Source organism: Poecilia mexicana, unplaced genomic scaffold, assembly GCF_051168715.1.
Source record: "Poecilia mexicana isolate PSO_F unplaced genomic scaffold, ASM5116871v1 scaffold_8, whole genome shotgun sequence".
In the NCBI taxonomy this organism is placed as follows: domain Eukaryota; kingdom Metazoa; phylum Chordata; class Actinopteri; order Cyprinodontiformes; family Poeciliidae; genus Poecilia; species Poecilia mexicana.
Genome location: NW_028263377.1, coordinates 477,501 through 504,113, shown reverse-complemented (window position 1 = coordinate 504,113; position 26,613 = coordinate 477,501). Strand labels below are relative to the sequence as shown.

Genomic DNA, 26,613 nt, shown 5'->3' with positions numbered 1-26,613 from the left:
TGAACCCTAAACACGCAACACAATCATTTATGTTTTCATTTATTCCTTTTCCTCAACCTGGCTGAAAGTCTTTGAACCATGCAGGTCTAGCAACAGTTCTAGCACTTTTCCTTTGAACCACAGGGTCATGCTTTTCTGGTTTTGTCATTTTACATGGAATAGCTGCAGAATAGCGTGAAAGTCTGGCAGCATTCCACATTTTATTGTCACTGAGTACATAAGTACTTCCTCCAATCTGTTTTTCAACAGACAGCGGTGGAGTAAATCTTGATGAGCCTTTGCGAACATGATCAGGTCTTCTTACCCTCACCATTTCTCCAGGTTTGAATGTTGGTGTCTTTGCTCCACGGCGCTTGTCAGTGTACTGTTTAGACTTCTCTTGTTTCTGTTTCACTGTTTCTTGGACTGTAGTGCATTTTCTGCTTTTCTCTGGACTTGGAAAGATGTCCACTTTTGTTTTCATCCTCCTGTTGTGCAGTAGTTCTGATGGAGATACTCCAGTTGTGTTATGTGGCGTTGCTCTGTAGTTTTGTAGGAAATCAGTTACTGTAGTCTTCCAGTCTTTCTGCATGTGTTCAGCAGTTAGGATTGTCTCCTTAAGAACTCTATTCCACCTTTCGACAGCACCATTGCACTGCGGATGGTACACGCTTGTACGCAGATGAGATATTCCCCTTTCTCTGAGAAAATCTGCAAAAGAGCTGGAAAGAAACTGCGGCCCATTATCAGTGACTATGTAGTCAGGGTTCCCCTCTCTGCTGAAAATAGAGCGCAGAAATGCAATAACAACATCAGTAGTTACAGTGTGAGAAAACGCCACCTCTGGCCATTTACTGTAATAGTCCACCAATGTTATAGCAAATCTACATGAAGAAACAGCAGTTTCAAAGGGACCCACAATATCCAGGGCCACTTTCTCCCATGGTCTGTTAGGCAGTTCAATGGGTTGGAGAGGAGCAGGAGCAGTTTGAGCAGATTTGTCGTTCATTTGGCAGGTTGTACATGAAGAAATAACAGACTGAACCATTTTGTCCATCTGAGGCCACCAGTACAGGTCACGAAGTCTCTGTTTTGTGCGAACACCTTGATGTGTTTCATGTGCCAGATGAATGACAGTAGCACGTAAAGTAACAGGAACAATGTATCGATGTTCACCTCTCATGACCAGATCCTGAGATGCAGAAAGTTCATTCCTGATATTGAAGTATGGTATTAAGACAGGGTCCACATCCTTCTTGCATTTTGGCCAGCCCTTCTCTATCTGTCCACGAAGAAGTGTGAGTTCATGACATTGAGAGGAAGCAGAAGTGAACTCAGCTACAGACAGAGCTGACACAATGGACGCAACCATGTCAGGTTCATCTACAGGAGTAGAGTCCATAGGGAGTGGCAACCGTGACAAACAGTCTGCAGCCTGGTTTTGTGATCCAGGCCTGTATTCCAAATCATAGGTGAAGCACAGTAGACGTGCAGACCAGCGTGCGACTCTCATTCCAGCACGCCCTATGCCTTTGGTAGCGAGTAGTGTTGTCAGTGCCTGATGATCAGTTCTTAGTATGAATCGTCGGCCCCAGACATAAGACCTCCATTTTTCAACAGCCCACACACAAGCAAGAGCCTCTTTTTCCACTGTAGAGTATTTCCGTTCTGTAGGGGTCAGAGTTCGAGATGCAAATGCAACAGTTCGTTCAGTATTATCTGGGTGTATTTGGGTCAACACACCACCCAGTCCGTAGTCTGAAGCATCTGTGGTGACAATGGTTGGGAGAGATGGGTCAAAAAGAGCCAGAACAGGACTTTTCAGTAAAAGCTCTTTCAGATCCTTAAAGCTTTGATCAGCCCCTCGAGTCCATATGAAACCAGAGTCAGCAGTTTCTCTTAGTACAGCCCGCATTGGTTCCACTACAGTAGCAAAATTGGGAAGGAACTTACTGTACCAGGAAATTAAACCCAGGAAGGAGCGCAGAGATGGCAGATCATGTGGCGGTGGAGCATCACGGACAGCTGAACTGTGGTCTGGATCAGGAAGAATGCCATCTTTGGAAATGATGTGTCCAAGAAATCTGAGGCTGGACTCTCTAAATGTACATTTTTGCATGTTCAGTGTCAGACCTGCATCTGTAAGACGCTGGAGCACAGCACGCAGGCGTCTGTCATGTTCCTGTAGGGAAGATCCTGCAACTATTACATCATCCAAGTAATTGTGCACACCAGGTAGACCTTTAAGCACAGTTTCCATCATTTTTTGGAATGCAGATGGAGCAGAGGCCAACCCGTAGGGGACACGGCAGTAACGAAAAAGTCCTTTGTGTGTAATAAAAGCCGTGAGGTCCCGACTATTCTCATGTAGTAAAAGTTGGTGGTATGCAGATGCCAGATCTATGGTGGAGAAAACAGAGGCACCCCTGAGCTCACTTAAAAGCTCATCCATGTGGGGCAAAGGATGACTGTCAGCAATAATGGCTTTATTAGGTTCTCTTAAGTCAACACATAGTCTTAGTCTGCCTTCTTTTCTTGTTGTTACCACAATAGGCGAAATCCAGGGAGAAGCATCAATGTGTTCGATAATGCCCTCCTTCAGGAGCAGATCTAGTTCCTCTGACACAGCTTCTCGTACTGCAAATGGAAGGCGTTGTAGTTTCTGCTGAACTGGGACTGCATCCTCACGTACTTTAACTTTGTGCACAAACCCAGCAACACAGCCAATAGAAGAAGAGTCTGTTTTTGTTAGCAACACGGGTGCAGCAGAAGAAGCATGTTCAGGAGGTGGAGCATGGCTTGAATCATGGCTCAATGTCCACTTCAGTGCTTTTATTAAGTCCATTCCGAGTAATGCAGATCCTCCTTGAACCACATACAAAGAAGCAGGAGCAGTATTGTTGTCAAGGGTAACTGTAGCTTCCAAACATCCTATTACAGGAATGTCCTCTTTCAAGTAAGTGACTAATTTCACACGGGGTGCAGTTAGAGGACTCTCAGGAAAATGTCTGTTGTACAGAGTCTCTGGTATGATAGAAACTGATGATCCTGTATCGATCAATAATTCACAGTCAGTAAACTCCCCTGACGCAGCTTTAATGTTTACTTTGCAAAGCAGTCTATCAGTAGTGTTAACGTCCTTTGCGGTCATCATGAGCACAACCACTTCAGGCGTTACTTCTCCAACTTGTTTAGCTGAGCGGCAAACTTTAGAAAAATGTCCGGTCTTACCACAGCTGTTGCATTTTGCTGCGGCTGCAGGGCACTCTCGTGCATTCGCTAGGTGATTTGTCGATCCACAGCGGTAACAGGCTCGCGCCCTCTGCTGTGTCTGCCGCGCGGTGCGCGTGTGGCTATTTTTAGAAACGGCTTGCCGGTTTCTGTCCTTACGTTGAGTAAGTCTGCGCTGGGCAACCGTGTGAACAGCAGTAGCTCCACTGAGGAGTTTGGACGACTGAAGAGCACGTTCCACTTGACACGCCAGCGTAATAGCGGTGTCCAACGTAAGTGAAGATTCCAATAAAAGTCTGTTTCTCACCTCCGGGGCATAAGCCTTCTCAATAAGCTGATCCCGTAGCATCTCATCTTCCATGGTTCCATAATCACATGTTATAGCCAACTCACGTAAAGCAGCCATGTATTGAGGCACAGTCTCATCCGCCATTTGCATTCTCTGTCGGAATTGATGTCTTGCCACAACAACGTTCACCTTCGGTGCAAACTGTAGTTCCAACGCCGTCATTGCCTCATTATATGAAGTGCCGACGTTAGGCAAAGTGTAAAATAAACGTTGTCCCTCGAAGCCAAGTGCATGAATTAGTAGAGCACGGCGTCTAGCGTCAGACCAGGAATTTCCAGTAGCATGAATAGCCGTTAAGTAGTTCTCGAACATCTTCCGCCACGTGGAAAACGGAACCGTAGGTTCTCCACTGCAGGGCAGGAACGGTGCAGGCATGGGTACAGACGTCATCGTCGCCAATTGTTATGTTTGGAAGCCAGGACAAGGTAAAAGCTGAAGTAGACAAAGAACTCTTAACAGCGTTTATTCAGAACTCGCTCAGCAGTACAGTAACATCAGGTCATCCTCTCCGCCATCTTATCTCTTCTTCTCCTTCTCTCCCTCAGTCTATCCTATTCTCGTACACCACCTAGTGGTAGACACAACACAGCGCATCTCTGTTGAGTGGCATTAAGCGTGGAAAATACCAAATATATCTGGAGGAAATATGTGTTTAAAAAAAACTGTTGCGCAATCCTCAGTGTGTGTGTGTGTATTAACTAGCATTGAAGCTAAAATGGGAAAACAGCGGATCGTTGCACCAATGTTATCAGGTCCACATTAATCTGCACCACACGTCAAGTGACGGTGCAGATGATTTATTTACCAAGCACATAATCAGTGCTGTCGATGAGGGGAGGCAACGTAACTCTTAAATATGGATTTTCTTCCAGATGTAAAATGTAAAACTAAGCTGGTAGGTCACAGGCCGAAGGAGGATATTCACATAATTTCAGTTTTTTATTATTTGGTGGGTATGTGTCCTGTACTTAGTTTTATTCCGAATTACATGTAATATGCCTTTTGCTGTGTTATGATATTAAATTAATTTGGTGTTCTCCCGTTCGGTTATTTCTCCCTCTTTCATCCTCACTGCAGCTGGAGCTGGACTGGAGTTCTGTTTGGTGTTAGTGGCTTCCTGGATGGAGACATCGGCTGACCTAAACGCATCATTTTCCCTCTCCCATTATAAACTTAGCTTTTCTTCAACATGGAAAATACTCCTACATCAGTAGCTCTGTTTGTTATTTTGACATCAATGCTTACCTGGTGGCCAGTTGATCCTCTTAACCACTGAATGTATCGGAACCACCTGGACTGAGCTGGTTTCGTCAGAGGGAGCCAAGACTTCTCCATAAAATGACTTCCCATATTTTAAGATGTTCTTCTGGTAAAATTGCATCTTTATGATCCTAATATGACTGCATTCTGATAATTAAAAATACTTGTAACCTGGCCATAACACTCCATTATACAACTCACAAGAGGAATGACAGAAATAAAGCCACTTTGTGAAAGTATTTTCTGTATTTTGTTTTAGAAAAGATGAAATATTGCTTGAAAGCGTTTAATTTTAATATCTCGCTTGAAGGCCGAATTACATGCAAATACTTCACATAATGTTACAACTGAGATAAGGGAAAAAGGTTTGTAAAATGTAGAGTATTACAAAAGAGATTACATTTTATTTTAAGTCCAAACAGTATAACGAAATGAACACTAAAAATATACAATACACTTTCCAGCAGTTACTCAAACTTGTCTTTACTGGTGATGAAAACTCGTCACTCTGGAGGAGAGAGGAAGAGCAGCTCAGCCCAGTCCAGGATCACTGCAGTGTCAGGGTAGCTGCTTAAAGTTTGCAGGTAGATTTTTGCGTAGCTGGTCCTCTGGTTTTCAGATCCTAATTGTAAATAAAAAGTTAGTCAATGTTGTGATGATCCAGTTGACTGTGGACTGATGGTCACTACTGGTCAGCGAGGTGCAGGTGCTTGGATCCAAGGGAAAAGCAATTTAACAACAGGAAGGTCTCAAGGGGTCAATGGAGTGGAGTTGATAACAGTTCCCCTCTGTCCTGGGTGAACATCATGGAGAGTCTCAATCATGGCTCATAAACGAATCAAGAAGCTTTGACGCAAATCTGAAAAACAAAAATGAATTAAAAAAGTACGAGTAAGTGATGATGTTTACCTAGACAACATAATCAAAACCCAATAAGCCCTAAAGTCTTTTAAGAGTTTTAATTGAAAATAAATTGACTATATCTCAGGAAATTAAATGTTCAAGTGAAACAGTTACTGTATCACAATAAGAGAAACTGCAAAAAAATAGTGCAGAGGTATAACACTGAAGTTACTGAGAGAGTAAACTGAAATATTTAGTATGTTAAAATATATTTAGCCAAACACACACGGCCCCTATAAGCAACACTTCCTTCCCTACCTGACCTTCTCTGACTCAACACTTGCTGGTCTCTCCATCCTCATGCTCTGATCGTCTGTAGCAGCTGGAGGAATCAGTAAGACCTACAAGCCTGTCCTGCTTCAGCTGCACTCTGCTGGTCATACTAGAATGGGGAATTAGGAGAACACCAAATTAATTTAATATCATAACACAGCAAAAGGCATATTACATGTAATTCGGAATAAAACTAAGTACAGGACACATACCCACCAAATAATAAAAAACTGAAATTATGTGAATATCCTCCTTCGGCCTGTGACCTACCAGCTTAGTTTTACATTTTACATCTGGAAGAAAATCCATATTTAAGAGTTACGTTGCCTCCCCTCATCGACAGCACTGATTATGTGCTTGGTAAATAAATCATCTGCACCGTCACTTGACGTGTGGTGCAGATTAATGTGGACCTGATAACATTGGTGCAACGATCCGCTGTTTTCCCATTTTAGCTTCAATGCTAGTTAATACACACACACACACACACACACTGAGGATTGCGCAACAGTTTTTTTAACACATATTTCCTCCAGATATATTTGGTATTTTCCACGCTTAATGCCACTCAACAGAGATGCGCTGGTTAACGAATTCAACATAAAGACAGGCGAATATTACACAAGCCTAGTTTATGAACTTTACCTAGTGCTAACATTAGCTAGCACAATATGCTACCGGGGATCACGGCAGACAAAATATGTGACTGTCGTCATAAGTTGAGTAAGATTTCTTCTTTGAAACAGGGTGGACACTTTAGAAGCTGCTAAACGGTGTAATTTTGTGAAGATTACTTACCATTCACATTCTGTGTCCCGTCACCGAAGCCCTGCAGTTCGGGACGGAGTTCTGAGATCTCAGGGAGTCATCCGCTTTAGTCAGCGCTAACCAATCGGAACACGTCTTACATCGCTCGTCCTTAAGCCCCGCCCAGAATGTTCATGTAAGCTTCCCCAAAGCAAATAAAGTTGTATAAGCAAGAAAACGAGTTCAACCAAAAACTTAGAAAAAGTTTCAACCAAAAAAAAGCGACTCAACCAAAAAAAAAAGTTTCAACCAAAAAAAAAGTTTCAACCAAAAAAAAAGTTTCAACCAAAAAAAAGAGACTCAACCAAAAAAAAAAGTTTCAACCAAAAAAAAAGTTTCAACCAAAAAAAAAGTTTCAACCAAAAAAAAGAGACTCAACCAAAAACAAAAAAAAAAGTTTTAAAAAAAAAACTTAGTGATTTTTGCTTTGACATGATTTTTTTTTTGATTGAATAATTGTGAAACAAATCTAACTCCATACAATTCACTTAACAGCAAGTTGAGTACCGATCTGCATATTGGTGTAGGGTCCCTTCACTCTGCGCAAACGCGCAGCAACAAATCCGAAGCGATGTGGAACTATAGCGCACTGAGTGAATGGGGAAGTTTGCGTGTTGCGGCGGAAAATTACTTCGGGATGAAGCACTTTTAAATGCATCAACACGACAAATCTAATATGGCATAAAAACAATGCCATACTTGACGGAGTTTGGCTACATCGAGGCTCACTGCAGTAAAAAAGACATACGGAGGATCAGACAGCAGGTAAAGCAGCGCACAGCTACAAACACTCACCCGGATTAGCATGACGGTCAGAAAGCTAAACAAATAACCCGCAAAATTATTTAAGTCTTCGAGCTGCGATGTCAGACGCTGGTTCTGCTCTCACTGTTGAACCGCTGCTACGCTACAGGTAGTAATATCTGACAGACGGAGCTTCGCTTCTGCTCCACCTGGTAGTGACTCTCACACCGAACCTGCTAAAAGCTGCAGCATCTAACCTAAAAAAAATACATTTTACCTACATATTAAAACTTTCGCTGTCCTAACATGAGACAGATAATCTCTGAAAAAAATAATCGATCTCCTCCCTGATCTGCATAATTACTCCGCTCAGTCAGAAACAGCCAATCAGAGCTAGCAGTAATCAGCTAGCCGCCATGCTAACAGGAAGTTTTCATTCAGTAACTCTGGATTGTTTATTGTAATGGAACCTGTTTTTGCCTTTGAATGTTAAGTTTTATACTTGAATTTTTTTGGCAATGTTGAGAGGTTTTATTTTGGCTCTTTGTATTATTTAGCCTCTTCAGAGCCTTCATATGTTATCAGTCTGTTAAAGATAGTATTATCAATAGCAGTACAATTTGCACAATGCCTGTTTTGTTTAGTTTTCTTCTTGGAAAAAGTTATTAAAAACAAATTTTTGTCTAAATTAAGTTGAATTCATGGTTCCTTTTTCCACATATTGTAACCGGTTATGCTTATGATTAAAAAAATAATTATGTGATCGGTATCTGTGATCGACCCTCATGGTTGATCGGAATCGGAATCGGCAGGAAAAAACCTGATCGGCACATCTCTAGTTATCACAATAACACAGTATACCAGATATTTTGAAATGTGACCTGAGTCTGTACAGTCAGGTCACATGTATCTTCCAACGTATATAATTTGGAAATTTTTCACATTTATAAAAGTTTGACAGTAAACTCCTTGCAAAAGTTCTGTAAAACTAGTTAAATCAAACCTTAAAGATCTTTGCACTTTCATTAAAAGATTTTCAAGAAGCTTTGTTTCGGTTTTATTGGACTGCATGTTAAAACTTTGACATGCAGTACTCCACCCTCACCTTGCTTATGTTCTCCCCTTTGTCTCTCTGTTGCATCAGCTGCACAATGTCCATTCCTCACATAGCTGTGTGCTCTCCACCTGGGATTGGCAACAGCACAACCGCTTCAGTAAACAGTGCAGGACAGACGTGGCATGAGTGACCACCTCTGGTGTCAAAACACCTCCACCACAATTGAAGGTGTTTGCTGGCACCCATGACTGTTGGGTGGAAGACCTCCTGTGTTGACACCACTTGCTCCTGGAGTGTGTGCACACTTTCAAAATCTCTGCTGAGCAGTCCAATCTACTTTACAGCTTTTATGTAGAATACAGAGAAAACGATTTAACAAGATCTGCTCCAAGATCCAGCAGATCTTGGAGCATCTGCTGCCATCACCTGGTTCTTTGTGGTCCAAAGCTCTTCCTTCAACAGAATACACAGATGAAGAAAAGATAAGAAAAGAAAAGACAAGACAAGGCGAGACATAGACTCCAAGATAAGAAGAGAAATATAAGACCTTCAGTTTTAAAGCACTACGACTGCGGGATTCCAGCAAATGACATCAGCAAAAGTTCTTTGTTGAGAAGATGAATTCACAAAAATGCAATAGTGATATTGAGTCTGACCCAATTTACAGCAGATCTGTCATACTTTAGTTGTTCAATGAAGCTACATTTTTATTTCAACAGCTTGAACAAAACTGGTAATATAGAAAACAACTAATCACTGAGGTAAAAAAACTGTTGTGGGTTAGATAATGCCATGGGTGAAAAACAAGAAAACAATCCAAGTGTTCGTCAGTCTTGCTTTCAGCAGACTGTGCTGTAAGACGACCTCCTTCCACTCTGTTCACTCCACATCAAAACCTCCCCTCCTCCAACAAAACGAGGGACATTCATACACACACAGAAGGGTTGCAGAAGGAGCTGAACTGGGAGCATAATCTGTCTCACACAGAGAAGCGAAAGGAAAGTTTAGAAAGACAACTCAACCATGTTTACTCAAAAAGGAAAAAGAGTCACATGCAGAGAAGTTAATGCTTTAATGTGAAATGCTGATATGAATGCATGTGGATAGACTGTGACCGGGGATCCACCAAAGATCTCCAGTGATAACAGAGAGGATTCCGTACAGCTCCACCACCGGCCAGATGGGAGCAGCACAGGAGAGCTTGGGCAAGTTAAGCACAGACAGCAGTTTGCCAGTTCCTGTGATTTATGTCAATGCATGAATGAAGGCCAGATCTTGTAAATTCCAAACAACAACATCTCAACTACTGAAGTGGATCAGTGTGCATGTTGTCTGTTATCAAAAAAACTCTGCAGCTCTGGTCAACATTCTGTCAGTTACAGTGAAACAGTTCATTTAATTTAATTTCAAATAAAGACAACCTTGTGTGATTCCTCTTAAGAAGAAAAAGAAGATTTTTCATCTTAGTGATTTTTACTTGAGTTTGAAAGTGAGCCATCATTGGTGTCATTTTGCTGCTGGAAGCAGGTCATCTTATAGCTGCTGCATTGTGCCTGCACACTTTTTTGTACGTTTTTGACTAAATTAAGGTGATTTTATTGTTCTTTTAGCTGGATCACATAACCATTTATACCTAAATTAAAAAATTAACAATCTATGTAATCTGTACTGGTGATCAACAGTGATCGCTACTCATGGGTGATCGGCATCGGATAAGTATCAGAAGCATAAAACCTGATTGGAGCATCCATAGTAAAAAACATTTGTTTGTAAATTACATACTGTAGCTTTAAAGAAGAATGTGCCAAAATTTATCTGTAACAAAGACAATGATTAACTGAAGAAGACATGTTTGTGGTACATTAGAGACTATACGAACCTACCCGGGACAGAAGGGACAGAGGAATGAACAAGTACTGAGACAAATAAAGAAAAATAAACCAATTGAGGAAAAAGGGGCCTCTCTAAAATCTGAGCATGAGTGGACATGCTGGAGCCCTCTCACAACAATGATTATGTTTTGAGAACTAGTGAATAGGGTAGGGGCAAAGAGCAAGAACAGAAAGTGGGGATCCCCACATGGTAATGTTTAGGAAAGTGTTTCAAATCAACCCTGGAAAGAAGAAAGAGGTAAGGCAGGACAGGAGTTACATTTCATTGATTACTGTCTCACGAATGGGCACAAAAATGATCGAAGGAAGGGTTAGAGGTCGTCAAGATTTTGTGGAGGGTGCAGATCTAAATCCCACAGCAAACACAAGAGCAAAACAGAGCTGTTTTATCAGTCCCTGTCTGGTGTACTCAGAAATATACTCCATCATGATATTCATTTTTTAAACCACTATAAGGGGTTCACAATCAAGCCCCTTATAGTTTGATTTAGACAGATTTCTATCAGAGGCTGTTTGTGGCAGCATGAGAGGGAGGCATGGGGCCTTAATGTTGAGAGTATTTCTTTGCTACTGACCGACAGAAAAAACAGTCCTACCATTTCTCTTGGCCAGGCGAAGACTGAGAAGGGGAGAGGAAGGCAGTGAGCGAGTAAAGCCCTTCGTCATCCTGATGTCTGTGGCGTCCGAATCAATGCTGCTGTCATCTGTTAGTCAGCAGAAAACCAGTCAGAAAGGAAGCACAGTCAGCTGGATAAAAATTTTAAGACTTAGACAATGAATCCCTGCCCCAACACGCTTTAAACAGCTGAATTACCAGGTTGGAATGTCAGCAAGTTTTGCAAAAACTATTCATTTGATTCAGGTATGTTTGAATAGGGATGTATCCAAAAGTGTCAGAAGAGTGGCACTCGAAGACTGGAGATGCCCATTCCTGACAGATTTATACCAAAGAGGAACAGAACTGTCATGATGTGGTGAATGAGAGGTGGTGAGGATGAACGCTAAATCCCAATAAAACACTGTGAGGTTTATGACAGTCACTGGAAATTGTGACAGACAGCAACATCTGAACAAAGTAAAAGATGGTGGATATACAGACCGTTGTTCAGCTTGCGACTCCTGCTTCCAAGCAGCATCTTCAGGCTGTTTCGGAACATAGTTGCATATTAATATGTTTCCTGCTGATAGTCCCTGGGGAAAAAAGGACAAAAAGCTTTTCTGACTGGGTTCAAGAACTGACTGACATCTTAAAAAGCATGCTTTTTTTTATCACAGTATCTTAATTTCAAATTAAATACATTTCCATTATGTAAATGTGTATTATAGCTTTGAGTTCTGTACAACCAGCAAAGACAAACCATCAGAAGATCCCAAAGAGAAGATATTGCATTAATACCCAGGGTTTCTCCAAGTGTATTATAAGCCTGGCGGTCCACCAAGCTTTACCTGTGCTTTCAGTAGTGTGCAATGAGCGAGCAGTTAGAATGATTTGTCTTTGTGAACAAAGAATTATGTGCGTCGTGTATGTTTACATCTCAACACGCTGCCCAGCATGACTCTGTGTCTGTACTGATAAATATTATGTATGTGGTCCTGGTTGGACAGTGTATTAGTGGTTAAGCAGTTCAGCCTACTGAGGAGCTTTGACGTTTGCCTCATAGTCATGCAGCATGCTGACATTTTATTTTATTATTATTTTTCCGGTTACACGATGCATCAAACCATATCAAATGCTTTGTTCCACTTAGTCAGCCAGAGTTAATGCGAGAGACCGCAAGATCAGAAAAACTCGTCCCATGAAGCTTAAAACACTTTCTGTGGTGCTTATTAAAAACTCAGACACAAAATGTTAGTGCTATTAAAGCTACATAAATTCAATTTCCCCTTTGTCCCTTTATATCCAGCATAGATGCACAGTGCATCAGATTTAGCTCATCGTGCAGGGCTGGTCCAAGGTTGTATGAGGCCTTGAGCAGAATTTGACTCAGGGGCCCCTCTTGCTGCTAAAAACATCAGCACCACTAACAGCATTTCACCATGGATTTAGTATAAATCCATTGCCTTAGTACCCTATTCTAGGTGAGAGTAGTGATAATTGTAGTTTACTCAGATATATTTGTGAACAAACAGAGTTCAAACTCAAAGATTAAATTTGGCATCAAGTTGTTGCCATAGTAACAAAACAATCTTAACTATTTGAACTTTTACAGAGTAAGCTTTCCAGCTCCTTAAACTCTTACATTTAAATATTAAACATTTATTTTTTTTTTATTTTGTATGCTGAAACAATTAGATCAAATTTAGCTGCATTGATATTCTCAATAAAATAATTTGGCTTAAACACAAGTGCAAATAATTGATATTCATTTTAATTGTATTTTATTATTATTATTTGGTTTTAAGACTCTATAGTTGTGGGTTTAAATTGCATTTTGAGTTCTGTACAACCAGCAACGACAAACCATTAGAAGATCCCAAAGAGAAGATATTGCATTAATACCCAGGGTTTCCCCAAGAGCTATTAAAGCTACATAAATTAAATTTCTATCAATTTTGGTACCAAAATTGAGGTCATTGCCGTAATTATGTTACGGCGATGACTTCCCGTAACATAAATACCCAGTAATTTATGCATGCCGAAACCATTACATCAAACTTAGCAGCCTTGATAATCTCAATAAACAAATGTTACATTTATGTATCTGTGGTCTGTGTTAAAATATCATTTATGGGGCCCCTGTAGCCCTGGTGGGCCTTATGGAGCAGCTGACTTAATTTGGATTAAACAGAAGTGCAAATAATTTGATATTCAGTTTAATTGTATTTTTCAATTTGTTATTTTTAAAACTTGTGGGTTTACATAGCATTACCCTGGTGATGTTTTCCCGCAACTACCCAGTAATATTTTTACTTTTCCTGCCTACTTAGCATCTTTTAATACAAAAACACAGTGAACCACAGTGAACTCTACCTTGGTGCCCCGACCACCAGGCTTAGCAAGTTTTCTGGGACAAGCAGACATTCTCCCATAGAGTGGCAGCCAGCACAGTTAGCGAGAGGTTGCACAATCCAAGGTGAGGCTCAGCTGGCTGCTGCCTCACCAGCTTCGCTCCCGTGCATTTGAATGGCCTTGCCACATGTGCCTGGGGTTTACCGATTCATGGAAAACTTTATGAATTTTCTGATTATAGGCATATTTTTCAACTCTGATGGCGTGGTTTAGGTTGGCTCTGGATGACCTGAGCACTTCTCTGTCCCCACATTTCAAAGTAGAGTTTCATGCTTTCAGCATCTCAAACACCTCCTTTTTCATCCAGGGTTTCTGATTTGTCCTTGTGATGATGGTTTTTGGCTGCTAAAATCTCCACTTTCTCAGTCACTAGACAACTTTTATGTGTTTGGTGGTGGGCAATTAGTATAAAGTGGGTCTCATCTGACTTTTTTCTTTTTTACTGAACATCTGTCATGCAGCTGTTGTGTTTGAAGGAAAGCTCTAATGTGAGTCCTGAGAGGGGATCAAATCACCAAAGCTCCTGGAAAGTTCTGGAAAGTTAAAGAAAGCCACATATTGTGAAGAATATTCTGTTTTCAGAAATATTTTCTGGTCATTGAACATAACCATATAAAATCATGTTGCTTAAGTAAATATACTAATGTACTAAGTATATATATATTTCAGGATCTAATTTACAAAGCAAATAAGACTTGAGATGCAAACATGGCCATCAAGTCCATCAGATGTGAGAAATTTGAACTTTTTTTGTATATGGTTGTAGGTGTCCTTACCTCACAACACAGATATGACCTTCCATCACAATATGAGAGACAGAGAGAGAGATCAGCGATAGCCTGAACTGCTAATTCTAATTTTGGCCAATATTAACTTTTTGTGTTTCTGAAATGTTGCTAAATATAGCAAAGAAGTCACTGAGATGGCAACAGTGGGATCACTATTGTTAACTACAAATGTACAGACATGACCTGGTGGCTGGGTCTGTCAATCAAACCTCTGTCATGCCAGAGCAAAAGAGTGCAGTGGTTGATATTTAAATCTTTGCTGCAGTAAATAAGATCGGTGGGTAAGATCGGTTTCACAAGTATCAGTCAGTGACCCATCTAACAAAACTGAGGAGATCGTGGCCAATTTACCAGCTAGCTGAGTAATCAGTGGACCCCTATTTAGATGTGAAAGTAGCAGAGAGAGAATGGGGAAATATACATGTTTATCAAATGCCCTGAGGTCAGGACTGCAACCCCAGACTAGGCTTCCCATATGGGGGTGCATGTTCTATTGCTGGCCTATGTGCCACCCTGAAACTACATGTTTTTTTGGCCTCACCCTTAACTTACATCAATTTACATAAATTCTGCATCAACACACAGAAATTGTTTGGCAAATACTTCCTCCAAATCTCTCTTTTTCTTGGAAGAATACTAATACATACATATGTGATTTATCTGGACATTTCTTATAACTATCATCACCAGATTATCTGTACTGGGTAGTAAATGTGTTATAAATAAATAATATAGATTTGTTTTAAACAACAGTTAAAAAGTGAGTGAAAAATTAAAAACAGATGCTTTATTTTACAAGCAAATGCAAACTACTTTTTGTTAGAAAAAAAAAACAGTCGGAATATACAGAGAAGTATAAAACATGGTACCAGTACCAGAATCTCTATAATGTTTTGGGTGTGTTTACAGCATTGGTAACCCATTTTTGTAAAGTGCATTGTGATGACATCAGTGGTAAATTGGTGCTACAACAATAAACCGAATTGGACTGAAATTGAATGGAACATGTTGTTCGAATTGTTTGGTGTTGGAATTAATAACCATAAAGTTAACTTAAATCTTGGAAATAAATTCCCACAACTCCCACACTTGTTCTAAGGAGCATCAACTTTACCCCAGCTGTGCCTGGGGTAAAGTACAGTCCCAATCAGCAACAGCTGACCCTATGGATGTATGGCCACACACACCATTCCGTCCTTTTAAGAGGGACTAGTTTGCACTTTCACAGTCAGAAAGAGAGGTTGCTGCAAGGTCGATGGCATGCTGCTGCAGTTGGTGTGCTTCCTAACAAAGATAACTTCTGACCAGGGGGAACTATAAACTCAAGGGGATTGTCTTGTATTACATATAAATCAGACTGAACTGTGTATCAATGTACCACTGTGTAGCTGCCAATAAATTGCCAGTTTTCTACTTAAAAACGGCTTTCAGATTAAACATGTGGACTTAACCTAAAGGACAGCACACAATCAAGTCAACATAACAGGTATTGCAGTCTCTCCATTTGTTCTGGGGGGTATGGGGTTGTGAGTCATCTAATTAAACTAATACTAGACAAAGGGATATTTGGGGGGAAGTTAACTGAAGCAGGGTTAAACCCCAACAATGAAGTACAGGATAAAGGAGATTACTATGGGATTACATCCATTTGCATTACTACTGTCTAGCAACACAAGGCGGGGAATACAAAGGACCTCAATAAACAATTTGTTCATGTGGTATTAGATTCTCCGTGAGCATGATATATAATAAGAACTTAATATGAATTCAGGTTCATATTACTTACCCTGTGAAATTGAACAGTGCCAGAAATGTTCCAAAGTGTGAACATTATTCTTGCAGTATCCAAACAAAGGATTGGTGTTTCCTGTCAAAACAATTGTAAATCTCCAGCTGCCTCACAAACATCCAGCCCAATACACCATTAGTCTATTTCCAGTCTTATCAGAACTACAGTGTTGTTGTTGTTGTTTTTGTTGTTGTTGCTTTTTGTTTGTTTGTTTGTTTGTTTTTTTACAACTACAAGTGAAACAGTCGCACACTACAGGCACCATGTCACAGAAAAGAGACTCTAGCATCACGGACAGTATATGGAAATACTTGCATTATCTTCATGTATTCATTGCACATTTTAAAGGGATATGAACTCCCTGTGGTCATTCAGCACTGATCTGCTGAGATAAGCACAAAGTGACTACTATAACATTCATCAACACAAGCAATATTACTGATCTCAAATTAAACATCCAGATCATTCTGTTCAGTGTATCAACCTCAGTTCACTTATAATTTTTGATTTGAATATAATTATTACAAAGGCTTGGGCGCATTTCGTTTTGATGAATTTGAAAGATGTGATGGCGTAGGATTTGTTCACACGAACATGCACGTACAAACGCAGACGCTCAATGAAAGCACAAGCACAAAGCTCTTTACAATAACATCCTTCCTTCGGTCACACATAGGTTTCACACAACGCACACACACTGAAATAAGCCCTTGAACATACAGTAAACCCACCTCAACTAATGTTTTTCCTCAATACACGTGCGATAAAAACAACGTCTGACTGGTAGATAATATGTTGGTCACGGCCGTCTGTGCTAATTTCCACCCCTTAATGTGTCCTCCTCCGTAAATACCCGGCGGAAACCAGCGGAGTCGAAGTACATAAGGCGGATTCCATTGTCTTCCTACGCCCATTTCATCACCGGAAATAAGAGTACCCTTATCCTTCACGGATGGTGATATTATGACCGAAAATCTCCGTCCACGAGTGAGCAAGCGCTGACGTCTGGAGATTTCTTTCTGGCACTAGCCTCCTCCTGTTCAACGGGAGGTGTGGTATTATTCATGAGAGGGGCGTGGTTAACACACTGACTCCGCTTTGGTCCGAGCCACGGACAACAGTAGAACCTCCTTTCCTTCCCCCCCATCCCCCCCGACCCACCTCACACTACCCCCGAAGCGGCATCTGTCAAGCGAAAACTGATTGAATAAGGACATCTAGTGGTCAAAGGGACACCTGCACCCAGAAAAATGAAAGAGTCGGTGAGTGCTGCTCAGCAAGGACAGTAGTATGGAGGCATTCTCAGTGCAAACGTTTGTACCTTGCCTTGTAACTGAGGAGTTTAATTTTCAGGAAAAAAAAAAAAAGAAAAGAAAAAACTTTAAAAGTTTTGCAATGGTGGATGTTTTTCAATCTTTCACAAATACAAAACAGCAGTTACACCACTTCAAATTCTAAAGTACAAGATATAAATTGTATTCTTTGAGTCACACTTTAAAAAATCTTACACTTAGTTTTGTCCCAAATGATCTGAAACAAATACGACCAAATAAATCTGCATACCTGTGTCAGAATTTTTGTTATTTTTTTCACTCAGACACAAGACTACGGTTATCCCTTAACAGATTCCATTCTACAAGTCACTAAATATAGAAGTCCTGCCCTAATATTTTTTGTTCCCGTCAGTCCAGTATTTGAAGCAAATGATGACATTTAAGCAAAAAAAAAAAAAAAAAAAAAAAAAAATTAAAGCATTGACAGAGCCTCATTACTTTTAATCTGTGCCTGAGTACATCCTCAAGTGCATGGAGGACATCCCTGCAACCAAGACTATCACATGGTCAAATTAGAAATGTCTTTACCCATGGACATAATAAATGACACTGTGTACATTGTCTTGTCTCTAATGAGGAACTGAATGTTATGTAATTGATGTATTACAGTTCTGAAGGACTGTTTCCACAGAATGATGCTACAATATAAAATAATAAGAAAGCTTTATTTATTATTCTTTTGATCCACATAAAAATGCAGCTCCCCTAGTGATGATAGTATTTTCCAGTTCTTCAAAGCAAAAACAAAGAACAGCAAACTGTCTGTTTATGAAACACAATGGTTCTGCAGAAACTTTAGAAAAATAAGTAGGCCCATCTTGATTCAGTCCTGCAAAACAAGGAAGAAAACATATTAAATGATCCAAAAATAGTGTTTTGATCATCAGTCAGCAATAATAATGATAATTATAGCAGCAAACAGCCGCTGTGACTGTGGTGGCTACAGGTTTTCCTGCCTCGCCATCCATCGCTGTCAGAAATGCTCTCACTTGTCCCCTTGGCAGAGCATTTGGTGAATCTTGAAAATAGCAATCAGTCCAGTTCAGTATGACTCTAGCAAAAAGTCTCTAAGGTTTCACTAAAAACTGATCTTGTGCAGAAGAGTTATTCTCACTTCCTGTTTCATGGTGAATAATTGGTGAGGTCTTCCTGTAGGCTTCTGAATGCATCATGTGTGGTTTTCATGGGTATGTATACAGTTTCAACCTTATATCATACACAGGGAGAAGCTGAAGGAGTCACCTAATAATCCTCAGTTTCTACTCTGAGTGGAAGGAACCAATGTGTGTACCAGTACTCCTTTAATGCTCAAATAATCTGGTACAGATGATATATCAGGGAAATATGGCTGTTGGAGTATTCCATGGGGCACACTGGAGTCAAATTCCAGTATAATTCTATTTGCCTCTTTAGAGGTTAATGAAGGTCATTTATGTCCAATTTGGTGCAAAGTAGATGATGCACCAAACTCATCATCTAATAACAAAAGATTGGACTTTGCCATTTTGCCACACCCACGTCAGTGTTAAGAGAAGCAATCAGCCTCATGTTGTTCTATGTCATCAGACACAGGCTTAAATTAGTATGAATGAAAGAGTAGAAGGAAGACAACTACTCAGTAAAACAGATGAGTTCCTGTTCAAAAGCAGTGGGACTAAGGTGACATTACCAACTGACAATATGAATGTGATGAGTGCTGATCATTGGAAGGAATATATAGAAAGACAGACATAAACTTTATTAATCCCTTTGGGTCATTTCTGTATCCCACACAGTACTCTAGATATGCATCAGACACTTAAAGCATTAAATAAAAAAAATAAAAAAAAACCAAAACAAAAAAAATAACCTTAACATCCCTACACCTCTACACCATCAACAGGGTCCTGGAGGGTGCATGGGAGTTCGCCCAACCAGTGTACATGTGTTTTGTGGACTTGGAGAAGGCGTTCGACCGTGTCCCTAGGGGGACTTGTGGGGGGTTCTCCAGGAGTATGGGGTACCGGGCCCTTTGATGCGGGCTGTCAGGACCCTGTATGACCGGTGTCAGAGTCTGGTCCGCATTGCCGGCAGTAAGTTGGGCTCGTTTCCAGTGAGGGTTGGACTTCGCCAAGGCTGCCCTTTGTCACCGATTCTGTTCATTACTTTCATAGACAGAATTTCTAGGCGCAGCAGAGGTGTTGAGGGGATCCGTTTTGGTGGCCTTAGGATCGCATCTCTGCTTTTTGCAGACGATGTGGTCCTGCTGGCTTCATCAGGTCGTGATCTGCAGCTCTCACTGGAGCAGTTTGCAGCTGAGTGTGAAGCGGCCGGGATGAGGATCAGTGCCTCCAAATCCAAGGCCCTGGTCTTGAGCCCGAAAAGGGTAGAGTGCGTTCTCCGGGTCAGGGGGGTCGTCCTGCCTCAAGTGGAGGAGTTTAAGTATCTGGGGATCTTGTTCACGAATGAGGGAAGAAGAGAGCGGGAGATCGACAGGCGGATTGGGGCAGCATCTGCCGTGAAGCAGGTGCTGTACATAAGACTGACATGACATTGTCATAAACATGACATAACACCTGTCATGAACATAAAGGAGTCTTCATGAATGTTTGACTGTTGTCAGTAAGTATCATTTGGTAAATGAGGACACTTTTAATACAAAGTTGATATTTTTAAAGTATGTCATATCTCTGTGTATTATTAGATTACTCTGTCATTTGTTATTAGTCTTAACTAATAACAAATTAGTTATTTGTTATTAACTAATAACAAATGACTATGTCATGTCATGTCATAGTCATGACATGACATAGTCATGTCATGACTATGTCATGACATAGTCATGACATGATTATGTCATGAGACCATAATTGTCATTAATATGGTCCCTTTCCTCAAGTAAACTGTAACATGTAGCACCAGTTATACATTTTATCATCAAGTGTTATTATACTGTCAAATGCTGTAACAAAAGAGTCATTAAGATTTTTCGTTTTACCTCAAGCCTTGAGCTAAAACGAACAATAGTAGAACATATTGGACTAGTTATAACTAGTAGTTTTCGAACATTTTGTACTTGTAAAACTGTAATGGTTTGAAACCATCCCAGACATCACTCTAGCAGTTCTCCCTGAGCTTCTGCTCCACTTTCCTCCTGTAGCAGTCTTTTGCCTTCTTCAGGCAATGTTTTACCTCCCTATATGCTGCCTTTATCTTCTCATCTTTAGTCCTGTAGGCCTACTTCGGGATGAGGACAGTCATAACTCCTTGTGTTACCTATGCTTTGTTATTTGGGTAACATCGAACAGTCTTAGGGGTTTGAGGCCGGCACCACGTCTACACAGAATTTAAGATAATCTGAGACAGTGAGTCTCAGATTCACTATCTTAGTGAATCTGAGAACTCCTATGAGCTCCCATGAGTGACCAGTGGGGGAAGGGGAATTGCCTTGTATGTGTAAGAGTAAAACTTGGAGTTATTAGAATATAAAATGTTTTATTTTGAAAGGCTCCCTGGATGGGGGAGAGGAGCAAACGTTCGGGAACAGCTAAGTGCAGGTCAGTTGAGTTTGGTGACAGCTGATTGAGTAGCGGAAAATAAATTAAATGTTTTACACCGAGAAAGAGCTCAATTATTTCTGTGGATTATTCTACAAAGGACAATCACAGTATCTGAACACCCACGAGTCTTACATTGTTGTGATATTTTGAAGTTATTTACATTTGTTGTTACATTATTTTGAGTTTATTTTTTGGTTTGCTGTGTTTCCTCATTTTTTGTGTTTATCTTTGAGGGTGGCGTTACCACCCACGGCCCGCCGGAGACGCCCACTTTGGCTGGCACAGGTGTTCCCTATTTGAGCAGTGTACAAACAGGAAATTGGCAGGATTGGTTGAGAGAGGCGGACGGAGAGAAGGACACAGAGTGCTGGGCAGAGTGTCGCATCCGGCAATAGCTATTGCTATTGCTGGCGGCCAGGGACAAGTTGCAGGACTAGCAAAGCGGAGGGGCAAAGTGCACCGATCTGGGAGATGTGGCACCAGTAAACGCGGATCGCACACAGCTGGCAGGTGTGTAGTTGCCCAGATCTGGCGGTGTGGGCAGAACGCCTTAGACCCAGCATTGGCGATCGCTGGAGGTGGCCAAAGAGGAATGCTGGCAAGGGAGGACCAGGCCCTGGATGATGAGCGCTGGCCAAGTGGCAGAGAAATTCTGGAGAGGATGGAATGTCGGCGCCACTTCCCTTCTCTAAGACTTTATCTCCAGCTTCTTTCCACAGAGGTTGCGTGACATTGCCCTGCATTTTTTTAGAGACTTATTTTGTAATAAATTGTCAATCTTAATTGGCTCATTTTTAAAACCTGCTCACATTTGCTACCTTGGTTTTATTTAGATCATACCACTCAGGTCCCACATTTAGGCCTCCAAATTAGTGCTTCTTTTGTTCTCTTATGAGTATTATTCCTCCAGCTTCTCCCTGTGCATGACATATGATTGAAACTCTATCCACTAACTGTTAACCACACGTGATGTTTTCAAAAGCCTGGGGCAAGTCCTTGCCAATCATTCGCCATAAAACAGAAAGTTATCAGCACTTACTGGAAGGGTGGTTTTCAACCCAACTTTAAAGAGTTGGCGCTAGACTTGTATTAAACTGGACAGAAGGTGAATTGCAAGATTCGCCAAATGTACTACCTATCGAAGAACATCGAGAGGCTGGAATGGCGCTGAGCACTGAGGGCTGCCCAATGCTGCTTACAGCTTTAACTTGACATAGTACCTTAAAATCCCAGATCACCATGGCTCCATCCAGGCCTACACTGCTGTACTTTTCCACTTTGGATTTCTCCCCTGATACAACACACAGCTGCCTGTAGGTCAAAAACATATTACAGTTGTGAGAAATGCTAGTTGTACCTCCCAAACAGTGACCAAATGTTGAAAGCAGATAGCAAGCAATAACTCAATGTTAAATTATGAACAAAAAGGTTGATTTTTGATTGAGGTCGACGATTGACGGTGGATCAACAATCAATCATCAAATTCTAGCCAATTAACCAATGTTGAAAAGATGTAATTGAATCAATGTTGTTGACATTTTAATTCTAATTATTAATTCTATTTTAATTCTAATTAAAAAGCCAGCGTCTAATCCTCGTTTTTCATCCTCGTCCTCAGGGCACACTTTATTTGCAGGTTTTAGGCATTCCCCTGCTTCAATTGATTTTGCTCAATTGCAATATCTGAATAGCGTGTGTTGAAAGAGGGGAACATCCAAAATATGCAGTCAGTGCACCTTAATGGCCATGGTTGGGAAGAACTGGTAATCAGTGTTGAATTAATGTATGATGTTTGTCACAATGCGTCCCCTTCCCTCCTCCTCCTTGTGCTCTACGTTGAGAACAGTCAGTTGTGATTCCTTTTTTGTACATTTTCTTGTTTGTAAATATTATTACTGGCTGTGCAAAATGTGTTGACATAAAAATGTCTACAAGTCACTACAAGCAGTGGAGCAGTCTGCCTCCCTCTTTTTATACTAATGGTATGTCCTAAACACACGGCCCTTTTGCTGCTGACTTGTTTGCAAACTGGTTCTGAATTGAATTCTACTCTGAGCACTTTTGCGGCAAGTTTGGAAATATTATTCTCATCTTAACTGTGTTTATTGAAAACAAAAACTACATTGTTTTGTGTCTATGCTGCAGCCCAATAGGTAAATGTGATTATATATATCAAGTAACGTAAGATACATATTCATGAATATTCAATAGTGTGTTCTTATTAATTTAGCGGCTAGCATTCAAGTGGAACTGTACGGTCTCTATGTTTGTTCTCAGACCAATAACCAGTACATTATTTAATATTTTAACATGTTTCAAAATTTTTCAAATTTTTGTCTTTCTAACAGGTCCAAACAGGTGCCTTCCTCACTCTTATTTTTGTATTTTTCAGCTGCTGCTCGGCCGTTTGACCCAAAGCTGACTGACCAGGACTACAGGAAAACTGTCAAGAAGTGGCTTCACTACGCACCAGAGCGGGAGGTATGGAGTACAACAGTCCAATCTGGTTGGCATCATCCAAAGTGATGCCAACCAGCTCTGGGTGTACTCACCCAGAGCTGACTTACCCCAACTCATACTATTTTCTTGGTTCATACAGTACAAGGCTTCACTTCATGGACTCTGTTATGGTCAATAGATTGTTGTTGTGACAGTCAAAAAGGAGTGAAATATGCTTTCAGATCTGTGCCTGTTATCTTAAATAAAATGTAATATTAATGCCATGTTGTTTTTAGTTTATATACACACATTTTTGAAAATATGGTAAATAATTTTGAATGACATAATGCCCAACATTTGCCAATAAAATTGTGCATTTAACACCAGTGCATAAACTTTTAATGATATGTTATGATGTAGACTTATCATACCAAAAATATACATGAATCAATATTGATCCCATATCCTTGATTCAATATAAAATCAATACAAATATGCATGCAGATGGAATAGGTGGAGGTTGAATTAGCATTGAGTCCTAACATTGATTTAATGTAAAACTAAAATGTGCATGTAGATCCACATTCAGGTGATGGTTGAATCAACACTGATATGGTGTCAGTCATGTCACCGACCACTTTCAATATTGTTTCAATGTCAGGCTTCAACGTGGATTCACTGTTTCTGTTTAACGTTTCAACATTGATTCACTCATGTTTTGCCATCTAAATTAACTCTGAATCTGTCTGTATTATTGGATTGAATTAACTTTTTTTTGCAATGTGCCTTTAGAGGATATATATTTTGAATATAGGCTAGGTAGATAAATGGAATTTAATCTATCTAAATAAAAGGGGTTTAACTAAAGTTTGATGATGATAGTAGGACGGAGAGAGAGAGAGGCAGTGTCTCCTACATGATGCTGTTCTGATGAAGAGTTTCCAACTCATTGTTATCCTCCTCAGTGGCCTTCTTGTCCAGGTTACGGAAATGCTGCATGGCTGACAAACTGCCCTTTGATGTCTGCTTTGGGATATCCAGCTTCCTCACACACTCCAGGGCATGTGGACCTGTGTAGGTAAACAGGTAAGGGCAACAATCATGGCCCTGAAATAGACAGAGGAGAATAAATCAAGTCAAAGTCAAAGCCACCAATGAAAATATGTTTGTGTTCATAATGCATTTTTAAAGTTTTAAAGTCAGGGAAAAATTACTGGGAGTTGTCAGGATCCCAGGTTCTTAACATTTTTTGGTTTTCTCCAATGTTTGAATATGTTTGAATGTGTCAAACACTGAAATGTTTCTGTATCACACAATACAAACAAGCAGTGAGCAGGTATAATTTACCGCAGCAACAATATCTGTAGGGTTGACATAAAGTACACTCAGCAGTGGCAGAAGGTCTGTGGTTAGCTGGGTTACCCTGAGTACAAGGATGAGATAGGCTGTAATACGATATAGACTGCATTATTTAGCACTCATTGGTTTTTCAGATGAAGAATAACTATACTCACTCCTTCCCCTGTGCCGCATCAGCCACAGTGAGGCTGCTGTTGTGAGCCACCCAGGCCAATTGGTCTCCACTAGGGGAGAAGGAGACACTGTGCACCCACCCACCACAGTCTTTATGCTCCAGCAGCAACTCCCCAAAAGGCATCTTGGCCCCCCAAGCTGTGGGGCCTGGTTTGTCCTCGATGTCCTTGATGTAGGTTGAGAAAATCCTGAGAAGTACAGAGAGCTGCTAGCATCTGCTGGTTTACAGCAGTTTTGCAACAGCTTTAACAGCTACATTGATCTAAGCCAGTTGAAAGAACATTTTCATATAGCAACATTAACTTTTAAAAATAAGTCAGAAAGGGTTTAAAACTGTCACAAAAAATGTGAATGTTTTTGTTTCTTAGCTGATATATAAAGGTAGGAGTCTAGTCTTACCTGCAGTGAAGATCTGCAGACCCAGCTGCCAGTAGAATGTTGTTGGGATGCCAGTCCAGACTGAGAACTGTTGAACGGATGGACTTCTTAATGTGCTTGCTCAGCCACCTGAGATAGACAAAACTCTGTGTCTGATCTGCTGAAAATCCTAACAATCTGCTTATCAAATAATAATCCACATTTATATAATTATAGAGTACAAATCCTGCCGAGACTGGCAAAAAACATGGAAATAAACAATTTTATAAGGTCAATGTGCAAATATTGCATGAAAAAGGTCTTTCCCAATGTATTTGATTGCAATTTGTGGCACAAATTAATGCTTAGTGTTTCCAATAGTATTACTGTAGCGTAACTTTTTTCCATTTTCCACTGTACGTATTTAATTAGTTTACTTTTCAACTTTTCACACAGTGAATTAAATGCATCTTGCTGACAACATATGGAAGACTTATTGGCAGGACGCTTTAGAGCATGTCTGGTTCAAAAGCACATTCAAACTTTGGCTAAAACAGCTCTTTTAATTCCAGTCTCCAGTGTGGCAGCAGAGTGCAGATTAATGTTGAAATCAATAGCCCAACCCTGATCCAAAATTTAGACTTCTTTGGCATGTTTAACAAGCTTAGGGTTTTGACATGCAGAACAGAGGAAACTAAGCAAGAATGCTATGTTATATTAATACATAGGCTAGATAGAGGAGTAGGCAGTTTATTATTGAGGAGAGAAAGAAAAGGCTGCCATGAAGAGGGTGTGGAGGGCGGCCCGGGGAGTCTAGCTGGTTCAGGTTTGGGGAGCCTAGCTTAGCTCTGCACGGAGCACTGGGAAGCTCAGATGGCGCACTGGGAGGCCCACTTCCTTGGGCTGATGCTGCAAACTGGTCCATGACACAGAGAAAGGACTGGAGCTGTGGAGGAGGATGGAGAGCAGAAGGCTAGAATGTTTGGCATAAGTGGCTCGCTGATCATCACTGCAAACATTGCCTGGCATTGCCATTCAACCTCCTCCATCAGCAAAGTCAAGTCCATTGTAGGAATTAGAGGTGACCAGTCCCGCAGAGTGACGATACATTTTGAGGCTTCCTCGAGTAGTAGGGTTGAGCCAATGTATCATAATATTCTTTAATAATCCATTGAGCAGGTTGTCATCTTCCTTTCATTAGCACAGACCTCTCCGTAGTTCTGGTTGGGTTCTTCTGTCATGAATTGTGGTTTTGTGGTCAGGATGAGACACGGTGGACCCAGGTTGCAGTGAAAAAGATGGTTTTAATAATGAAGTTCACAAAGTCCA

The 26,613-nt window shown here is 40.7% G+C and overlaps 2 protein-coding genes and 1 long non-coding RNA gene across 5 annotated transcripts in view; all 3 read right to left on the bottom strand.

Moving 5' to 3' along the window:
- Positions 1-17,914, bottom strand: part of LOC106905408 (protein TANC2-like) — a 51,681-nt gene extending 33,767 nt beyond the window's left edge. For both annotated transcript variants that reach the window (XM_088007975.1, XM_088007976.1), the window contains exons 1-3: positions 16,814-17,914; positions 11,595-11,686; positions 11,092-11,199 (exon numbers count right to left, since the gene is read on the bottom strand). In XM_088007975.1, the coding sequence (XP_087864101.1) occupies positions 11,092-11,199; positions 11,595-11,652 (166 nt within the window). In that variant the 5' untranslated portion in view covers positions 11,653-11,686; positions 16,814-17,914. The remainder of the gene's footprint in view (positions 1-11,091; positions 11,200-11,594; positions 11,687-16,813) is intronic.
- LOC148157809 (uncharacterized) lies at positions 5,047-8,903 on the bottom strand. The gene is made up of 3 exons (XR_015764039.1): positions 6,794-8,903; positions 5,981-6,104; positions 5,047-5,678 (listed from the first exon to the last, which is right to left on the bottom strand). It is a non-coding gene; the product is annotated as an uncharacterized LOC148157809 (long non-coding RNA).
- A 148-nt stretch (positions 17,915-18,062) lies between the features above and the next one.
- Positions 18,063-26,613, bottom strand: part of LOC106910999 (actin-related protein 2/3 complex subunit 1A-A) — a 24,684-nt gene continuing 16,133 nt past the window's right edge. For both annotated transcript variants that reach the window (XM_088007973.1, XM_088007974.1), the window contains exons 5-10: positions 25,327-25,434; positions 24,909-25,115; positions 24,742-24,817; positions 24,311-24,501; positions 22,176-22,266; positions 18,063-18,245 (exon numbers count right to left, since the gene is read on the bottom strand). In XM_088007973.1, the coding sequence (XP_087864099.1) occupies positions 18,240-18,245; positions 22,176-22,266; positions 24,311-24,501; positions 24,742-24,817; positions 24,909-25,115; positions 25,327-25,434 (679 nt within the window). In that variant the 3' untranslated portion in view covers positions 18,063-18,239. The remainder of the gene's footprint in view (positions 18,246-22,175; positions 22,267-24,310; positions 24,502-24,741; positions 24,818-24,908; positions 25,116-25,326; positions 25,435-26,613) is intronic.